The sequence below is a fragment of the Canis lupus genome, chromosome 6 (genome assembly GCF_011100685.1).
Source record: "Canis lupus familiaris isolate Mischka breed German Shepherd chromosome 6, alternate assembly UU_Cfam_GSD_1.0, whole genome shotgun sequence".
NCBI classification, from domain to species: Eukaryota; Metazoa; Chordata; class Mammalia; order Carnivora; family Canidae; genus Canis; species Canis lupus.
In genome coordinates, this window is record NC_049227.1 from 37,064,747 (window position 1) to 37,074,510 (window position 9,764).

At 51.8% G+C, this 9,764-nt stretch overlaps 1 protein-coding gene across 8 annotated transcripts in view; it reads right to left on the reverse strand.

The window, feature by feature from the left end:
* The window catches only part of MGRN1 (mahogunin ring finger 1), a 59,483-nt gene extending 55,479 nt beyond the window's left edge, over positions 1-4,004 (reverse strand). For all 8 annotated transcript variants that reach the window (XM_038540524.1, XM_038540526.1, XM_038540522.1 and 5 more), the window contains exon 1: positions 3,802-4,004. In XM_038540524.1, the coding sequence (XP_038396452.1) occupies positions 3,802-3,889 (88 nt within the window). In that variant the 5' untranslated portion in view covers positions 3,890-4,004. The remainder of the gene's footprint in view (positions 1-3,801) is intronic.
* Positions 4,005-9,764: the final 5,760 nt, after the last annotated feature.

Below are 9,764 nucleotides of genomic sequence, written 5' to 3' on the forward strand. Positions count from 1 at the left end.
TGGCTCAGCGGTTAAATGTCTGCCTTCAGGTTGGGCTGGGATCCTGGAGTCCCAGGATCAAGTCCTGCATCGGGCTCCCTGCATGGAGCCTGCTTCTCCCTCTGTTTGTGTCTCTGCCTCTCTCTCTCTTTCTCTGTGTCTCTCATGAATAAATAAATAAAATCTTAAGAAAAAAAATCATCAGGGAAATGAAAATCAAAACCACAATGAGATACTGCTTCACACCCATGAGAGAACAGCTATAACAAAACAGACAACGGGGTACCTGGCTGGCTCGGTCAGTAGAGCACGCAGCTCTTGATCTCAGGGTCATGAATTCAATCCCCATTGTGGGCGTAGAGCCTATTTCTTTAAAAAAGGTAAACAATAATAAGTGTTGGTGAGGATGTGGAGCACTGGAATCCTCACACATTGCTGATGGGAATGTAAAATTGAAGCAGCCATGATGGAAACAGTCCAGCAGTTTGTCAAAAGGCCAAACATAGGGACGCCTGGGTAGTTCAGCGGTTGAGCATCTGCCTTCAGCTCAGGGAGTGAGCCTAGGATGAGTCCCGCATCAGGCTCCTCGCAGGGAGCCTGCATCTGTCTCTGCCTATGTCTCTGCCTCGCTGTGTCTCTCTCATGAATAAATAAAATCTTAAAAAAAAAAAAGGTTAAACATAGAGTCACCATATAACCCAGCAATTCCCCTCCTGGATATATACTAAAGAGAATTGAAACGGGCCACACAAATGTTCATGAACGTTCATAACAGCATTACTCATTATAGCCAAAAAGTGGAAATAACTCAAATGTTAAGCAGTAAATAAATAAAATGTACTCTATTGTACAATAAGGTACAGACACCTGTTACAAAATGGATGAACTTCCAAGACATTGTTCCAAGGGTAAGAAGCCAGACACAAAAGAGACCATGTGTTATATGATTCCTTTTACATGAAGTATCCAGATTGGGCACATTTTAAAGACAGAAAGCTGATGAGAGTAATGGGGTGAGGGTGGGGCACTGACTCACTGCAAATAGACACAAGGAAATTTTGCAGGGTGATGAAAAGGTCTAAAACCCGATTGTGGGGATGGCTGCACAGCTCTACAAATTTACTGAAAGTCAACAAATCATATGTTTACAATGGATGAGTTGTATGGCACACAATTTCTATCTCGAGAAAGCTGCCTAAAAAATAAAATGAATAAACACAATAAAAACAAAGCAAAAGCTATTAAATTTGAACTAGGTACTGTTGGCAGTACATGCTCAAAGTTCTACAAGCAAAAGAAATTTGGACAGATGACAGATTTTAAAAGTTCTCACCACCAAAAAAAAAAAAAAAAGAAGAAGAAGAAGAAGAAAAAAGAAAAGTGAGGTGATGAGAGTGTTAACTCACCATACTGTGGTAATCATCTCCCCATGTGTACAGGTATCCAATCATTAGCCTGTACACCTTAAATTTATACAACGTTACATGTCAATTATGTCTAGACAAAGCTGGAAGGGACAGTGTAATAAATGTGTTAAAAAAGTCAGCACCCATTTTTTTTTTCTCTTCTTGATATCATCAACATTAACAGAGATCTGAAAAGATAACTTTCTCATAAAGTGCTTGAATGGTCCATGGGCCATCCCCTAAAAATCATCCGAAACTCCCCTGGGGTCCCCAGTCCACTCTTGGGTACCCACAGGAAAGTACTGCTAAGGTCATTTCTGCCTGGACTGACCCTCCCCACCCTCCCTGAGCAAGGTGGCCTGAAGCACAAGGAAGCCAAGAGGACACCTATTGGACTGGACGGGTCCAGGAGAGCCCTGTCATGGTGCTCTAAGGTAGCCCATGACATTCACCTTGGGTGTCAGTCTCAATTGATTAGTTGTAGCTGACCGGGGTGTTTATTAATGGATTCTGAAACCAAGTCCGGGCTTGATGACAAAGAGTGTCCTGAATGATCAGCAAGGTCTACCACACAAGGATCTGAAAGCAGTGTCATAAAGGCCTTGCAATTGTGGTTTCGTCCAAATGCCCAAGTGAAGGGACATCAAGTTTGCCCTAGTCCCGGGTTATATAGGAGATGCCACATTAAACTTTGTTATCTCGGCCGTGTCACTGCTAGCTATTAGGTCTGAACTGGCCACCTAATTTCCTTTTTAACCATCGTGATACCAATTACTATTTTATGAGGACTTTCTGTCCCACGTACTGTTCTGAGTACTGCATAAGGATTGACCCATTGTACAGATGAGGAAACTGTGGCCCAGGGGGCAAAGTAACCTGCCTAGAGTCACTCAGCCAAAGACAAAGCGGGAGAACATCAGAGATGGAAGAGGATGAATTCGAACAACCGCTTCAACCAGATGTGGGGATGTCAGCCCACTGCCCTCCAGGGGATCCCCACGCCAGGCTGGGCTGCCCTGCACTTATGCCTGGGACACCGGTGGGGTGACAGTGCCTTCTGACTGCACTGTCTTCTGACAGTTCCAAAAGCCCGGCTAGTCTCCACCCCTCTATCCTCCCAGATATTCCCCTTATTGGGCTTCCAAGATCAGGACAGAGCAGTTCTCAAATTTGAGTGGATATCAGACTTGCTGGAGAAATGGGTTTAAATGCAGGTTCCCAGGCCCCAGTAGGTCTGTGGCAGGGCCTGAGGAATGCATGTTTAACAAGCTTCCCCACGGGACACTTGGGTGGCTCAGCGGTTGAGCATCTGCCTTCGGCTCAGGGCATGATCCCATGGTCCCCAGATCGAGTCCCACGTCCGGCTCCCTGCACGGAGCCTGTTTCTCCCTCTGCCTATGTCTCTGCCTGCCTCTCTGTCTCTCATGAATAAATAAATAAAATCTATAAAAAAGAAAAAAACAAGCTTCCCCACTAGTGGGAGTGGGCGGTCCTGGACTTCCCCTGGTGGGTGTCCCAAGGCCTCCCTATCAGACCAAATTCTTCAAAAGCCAGGATCAGGAGACCCAATCTGAGAGTCCCCCTGATGTCCAGACTCCCTGTCCTTTTTCTTCTTTTCTTTCCATGGCAGTGACCCCGTGAGATGGAGAGGGAGAAACTCAAGCTAAAGTTCTGGGTCAGGCCACACTCTTTAGAGGCGCCCAAGCTGAGCAGCAAACAAGCCAAGGAGGAGCAGCGGCGGAGTCGGACTCCTGCTCCCAGATGCGCCTCCAGCCAGCTCTGAGACCTTGGGAAAGTCACTCCCTTGCTGCTGTCTCCGGGTCCCCCCAAGCCACAAAATACAAGACCGGAGAACCAGGTGGGTCTCCTGTTCTCCAGCAAGGGCTCCCAGCCTCTCCCCCCACGGATACGGTCTCCTTGGGCCCAGCGCCTCTCCCCCCACCCCCACCTACCCACCCAGCATTCACGTGCACCAGGAGGTCACAAGAAAGCTAAGCCTGTGTCCAGATGGCGCGGCGGGGCTTCACACTGAGCCACCAAAGAAAACCCCAACTGGCGACGGGGTGATGTCAACCCCTTTGACAATGCCCACTTTGTAAGCGCAGGCGAAGCGCCGGGCACCGGGCTAACTCCTCGCCCCCCCCCCCCCCCCCGGGAGCCTTCCTGCTGAGTCTCTCCGGGTGCGGCCGAGGGAGCCGGCGCGCAGGAGCGAAGTGACTGCCCCAAGGTCACCCCAGCGGGACGGGGCCGGCAGCCCGGGACCCACCCACGGAGCGGGCGGGGGTCGCGGGGAGCCCCGGGCCCAGCAGAGGCCCCCCCGCCCCCCGCGGGCGCGCCCTGCCCCCGCGCCCCGACCTCGCCCCGCCGCCCCGCCGCCCCGCCGCCCCGCCGCCCCGGGGCCGCGCCGGCCGCTCACCGGACTTCGGGGGATAGCGATAGGCCGAGTTGGCCTGGATATCGATGTCCTCCACGCCCGCGATGCGGCGGCTGAGGATGGAGCCCATGGTGCGCGGCGGGCCGGGCCGGGCCGGGGCCGGGACGCGGGGGGCGGCGGCGTCCTCACGCGGACATGGCCCGGACCAGGCCACACGGACGCTCGCCCACGGCCGCGGGCGCCTCGGCCTCGGAGCCCCAACCCCCAGCTCGGCCCGGGGCCCGACGCCACGGCGGCCCTCCGCCCCCCACCCCGGGCACGGGGCACTTCGGGAAATGGAGTCCCCTCGCCGCGGAGGGCGGCGGGCTGCGGCGCAGGAAGCCCGCCTGGGAACTACATGTCCCAGAACGCCCTGTGCCGCGGCCCTGGGAAGTTGCTGACCGGCGCTCCGGGACAAACCAAGTGGACCTGAATCACGAGGGGAGGAGCCGTCCCCCGCGCCACAAACTGGCTTTCACTCTGCGTTCCAAGCACGGCACTAATAATCGTGATTCCTTAGCTTCCTAATCATCTGTTCATGTGTAGGCTCTTAGAGGAACCCAGCGCCTTTCGTTTACCGTCTCTATGAAATATCTCCCTGAGCCACCGCGGTTCCCCCCCGCTTCCCAGGGGTTATCTCCTGCCCCAGCCAGGAGCGGGCACACCTTTACCTGCCACCTGGTAATTGCTGGGGTGGAACCCAAGCGGACCTGGAGTTGGGGTTTACAGGAGCTAGGAGCTTCTTTTAGCCTTTTCCAGAACTCGGGGCTTTAAATTAAATTATTAATTTAAATTAGAGACATAATTTTAAAGGGACACCTGCGTGGCTCAGTGGTTGAGCCTCTGTCTTTGGCTCAGGTCGCAACCCCGGGGTCATTGGATCGAGTCCCGCATGGGGCTCCCTGCATGGAGCCTGCTTCTCCCTCTGCCTGTGTCTCTGGCTCTCTGTGTGTGTCTCTCGTGAAAAAATAAATCCTTTAAATCTTAAAAAAAAAAAAAAAAAAAAAAACACACACGCACAAACATAAATTTACAGCCCCACCGACCTCTCCCCATTTTGCATATAGAGAAACCGAGACACAAAGAAGGGACAGCTGCACGTGAGGTGCTGAAGGCAAGTTTTAAAAATTGGTCAGGGGGATCCCTGGGTGGCTCAGCGGTTTGGCGCCTGCCTTTGGCCCAGGGTGTGATCCTGGAATCCCAGGATGGAGTCCAGTGTCAGGCTCCCGGCATGGAGCCTGCTTCTCTCTATGTCTATCATGAATGAATGAATGAATGAATGAATGAATGAATGAATAAATAAATAAATAAATAAATAAATAAATAAATAAATAAATAAATAACATTGGTCAGGATTATAGGCTTGGAGGTTGCAATGTACTTTCCTGGCTTTTGGCTCATAAAATTCTGAGCAGGCCAAGTGGAGATTGTTTTCACCTGGTCTTCAGTTGAGAAACTGCGGTTCTGAGAAGATAGTGGCTTCCCAAGGCAAGCTTGCTGTATCAAAAAAGCAGTCAGAGAGGGCAGCACCTGGCCAAGGGTCTCAAGTGGTAAATGAACCACATTCCACATTAAAATGAGTCCTGTGCCACTCTGGGGGCCAGAGTCCAGAATCCAACCTTCTGTTGTCAGGGAACCTGGGAAGCCAAAATTAATAAAAGAGGTGAAAGATTTATGTGATGATGAGTAGAGTCCAGGTCTTGGAGGAGCCCAATTAAATCTCTGCTTCACAACCAAGATCCCCATTTGCTGAGCACCTACTATGTGCCCTCATCATGTTGAGGGCTTTATACATAGTCTCATTTAATTTTTTTTAATTATTTTCTTTTTTTTTATTTTTTATTTATTTATGATAGTCACAGAGAGAGAGAGAGAGAGAGAGAGAGAGAGAGAGGCAGAGACATAGGCAGAGGGAGAAGCAGGCTCCATGCACCGGGAGCCCGATGTGGGACTCGATCCCGGGTCTCCAGGATCGCACCCTGGGCCAAAGGCAGGCGCCAAACCGCTGCGCCACCCAGGGATCATCTAATTTTCTTTTTTTTTAAGATTTTATTAATTCATGAGAGACACAGAGAGAGAGAGAGAGAGGCAGAGACACAGGCAGAGGGAGAAGCGGGCTCCACACAGGGAGCCGGACGTGGGACTCGATTCGGGTCTCCAGGATCACACCCTGGGCCAAAGGTGGCGCTAAACCGCTGAGCCACCCGGGGATCCCTCATTTAATTTTCTGATGTAGCTTTTATTTTCATTCCCAATTCACAGAAAAGAAAATGAAGCTGTGAGAGGTGAAGTACCCTACATAGACTGCATAGTAGATAAATGGTAATAAAGCTGAAACTTGTACCAAGCCATTCCTTTTACTGTTATACTCCCTTCCCACCCCAGAAGCAGAAACATTCCCATGAGCTAGATTTCATGTCTCTTGCCACCAGAGGGGCCTAAACACTCCCCCCACCCTGCATGATCCTTCTTATCCTTCTGTTAAATCACTTAACACTTGCATGTATACACACATACATATACCAACACTGAATTCAATTTACTGACCTCCCTGCTTGGGGGGAGGCAAGGAGAGTAGTAGAGACTCTGATGTTCTCGTTGAAAAACAACCCTAGGAGCATGTCCTTCCTATAGATCCTGGGGCAGGGCAGTTGTTTCCATGGGCTGGATGTTTGATTAAACATTCCTCTTAACAGAGCTTTGGACTTGTTCTTCTGTGCTTGTCCAAGTCCCGCTGGGAGACAGGCCCTTTCTGATTTGTTATTAGTTCTACTGTCAACATTTGTGCTGATTCATTTATTTATTCAACAAATATTTATCATGCAGCTACTATGTAACAGGCAATGAGCCAGGCTGTGAGCCAGGCAACTGGGATCAAATGGAAGAACCTTAGATGTGGATCATGCAGGCTAGTGAGGAAGGACACTAAAAAAGGTAACAGGTGCATAAATACCAAATGTAGTGGCTACTATAGGACAACAGAGGTGCAGTGAAGTAATAGGAGAAACTTAACTATTGATAGGGGGGTGTCAGGGAAGAGGTGACTTCTTCCAAAGAGGTGACATTTAAGCCAGAGTTTTGTTTTTTTTTTCCTTTAAGATTTTATTTATTTATTCATGAGAGACACAGAAAGAGAGAGAGGCAGAGACACAGGCAGAGGGAGAAGCAGGCTCCATGCAGGGAGCCTGATGTGGGACTCAATCCCTGGTCTCCAGGATCACACCCCGGGCCGAAGGTGGTGCTAAACCGCTGAGCCACCAGGGCTGTCCTAAGCCAGGATTTGAAATAGAAATAAGAGCAAACCAGGGGGCAAGCAAACTCTGAGGGGCTAAGCCAGTGGAGGTTCCAAGCAGGGGAAACACTATGTGCCAAGGCCCTAAGGCTGCAAGAAGCTCAGGAAGATCCAGGGGCTCAAAGGCCAGTGTGGTTAAAACCAAATGGGGGGGGGGGGTGAGTATAGGAACAGAGGTCAGGAGTGACAGAGTGGCCAGATTTCAAGTCCTCTCAGTTAGCCAGCATTGGCCTAGACACTAGGCCCAGTTCATGGGTATCTGGGGTGAGTCCTTTGAGTCCAGACTTCTTCCTGAAGCTCCAGAACGGCTAGGATCCTTGCCTAGTTATTCTTGTGCTCCCAGAATCAGACACCCAATGATCTATGGAGTATTTGAAAGAATAGAGGTGGAAGGGCGCCCGGTTGCCTATCAGCAGAGCATGCAACTCTTGATCACAGAATTGTGGGTTTGAGCCCCAGGCTGGGTGTGAATATAACTTAAAATCTTAAAAAAAAAAAAAGGAAAAAGAATGGAGGTGGGAAGGAAGAGCCAGGGTATCCTGGGGACACTGTGTTATGGCCCCCAACTTTCCTGAACTTCAGGTAAGATGTGAGCACTGCTAGAAATACCTTTTTGTCTCCTGCCCCCATCTCCTGGTCCCAGGTGTCAGGCCCTATCTGAGCTTGCTAAGAAATCCAAAGTCCACTCTCTAGCCAAGCTGATCCTGGCTAAAAACAAGATTGTTTTTTTCTTCCCTGCTGCCCCTGGGAAAACAACCAGGCTAGGGGTGCCATGGGGGCCAGAGGAATAACCTTTGCTCCTGCCAGCCTCGTCTGCCCCACCCCAGCCAACCTGCCAGCTTGAGAGTGCTCCTTCTGAGCTGGACAAGCCTGGGCGGGTAACCGAGTGTTGCTGGATCAAGGCAGGGGGAAGGGGCAAGGGACTTCCTGTTTCCCTGAACCAGAAAATCCCCTAGTGGGCCCTGCCAGGACAGTGCCCTCTCTCACTGGCCAGAAACACCCTCATGGCCTATGGAGTGAGTGCCCATTCTCCACTGGCTCTGAACACTGGCAAGAGCATAAGGGGGATTGGATTCCAGCCTGTTTCTTCATCAATCAAATGGGGCTTGGGTTCCCTAGAGTGGTCCAGATGGAGGCAAAGAGGTGAGTACTAGAAATGGTACACAGAGTGCTAGGCCCATGCTCAGCACTGCGCACCTATTAATCCACTCACCGGTCCTGGGATTGTGGGATTGTTCCACGCTCCTACCTCTGCTTCTACGAATGAAACAAGGCTCAGGGCTGCAGTAGCTTATCCAACATTAGTCATTAAGCAGCAGGGTCAAGACTCATACACAGCCTTGTCTGGTTCCAGAACCCACTTCCCTTCCAGGACACCCTGATGCTGTCCCAGTGTAACAGTACCTCTTTCAGGGCCACCAAAGCAGCGGGCTCATACTAATCCATGCTTATGATGCTTTGTTAAAGAGAAGAGCCATTCTTTTTTTTTTTTTTTTTTTAATATTTTATTTGACACAGCGAGTGCACAAGCAGGGGGACTCGCAGATGGAAGGCAAACCAGCTTCTGGCTGAGCAGGGAGCCCGAACGCAGGCTGGATCCAAGACGGCGGGATCATGGCCTGAGCGGAAGGTGGACACTTCACCCACCGAGACACCTAGGTGCCCCTGGAGGAGCCATTTCTAACAAGACCAGAAAACTCCTGACACTATCAGCATTTGCAAAAAATGGCAGAGCCTGCATGATTCCAGGTGGCTTAAGAGACACCAAAACCTGACTTCCTGAGTGGACAGGTTACTTCTGCCCTGGCTGGCCGAGGCACCCACCTGCAAGAGAACAATGGAATCTGCTGCCTGCCAACAGGACAGGCCTCGGGGACTCTCGCCCTCAGAGGCCGCTTTAGGGTCTCACTGCGCAGGGTCCCCCCTCCCATCTGCGTGCCCCAGCCCTGCTCCACCATCCTGGGACTCCTCAGGCCCTGTCCACCAACCAGTCTCCCATTATCCTCCTCCCACTCGCCAAAGCCAGAACCTCTGGAAGGGTTAAAGGAGCCAGGAAGGGCTTCCCCCACACCCCTCCAATGTGTGGAGACTGGCACCAGGCCCTCCATCCAGGGCAATTCTAGTGTGGCGCAGGGTGGGGGGCACTCCACTAGAATCAGACACAGCCCAAACATGTCCGGATCCGGATTGGCCCTCTGGGCCACCTCCTGGACCCCACACTAACCCTAAAGCCAACAAACGACCGGAAGACAAAGACCTCCCAATGAGTTTTCACCCCAACCCCCAGGGCCTGTGTCAGCTTCCAGAGGGCACTTCCCCTATTTCTACCTGGGATTCGCCACACATGGTCCCAAACCACCCCGCCCCGCCTGCGCCCCCCAGCCAACCCTTCTCGGTGAGCTCTCCGCAGTAACCCCGGCCGGGCCAGGGCAGGGCAAGAGAAGGGGCCCAAAGAACAGTTGCCCAACGGATGAAACCGGAGCTCAGGGAGCTTGAGGAACCAGGCCAAGGTCGTTCGGAACGGGGGGGGGGGGGGGGGGACGGTACCAGACCTCTCCCCGCCTCCCCGCCCAGGATCCCGCTCCCAGCCCGCCCCGGCCCCGAACTCCAGACCCGCGACGTCACCCGGAAGCGTCGCGTGCGCAGCTGTAAACACAGCCCGCGACCACCCCCC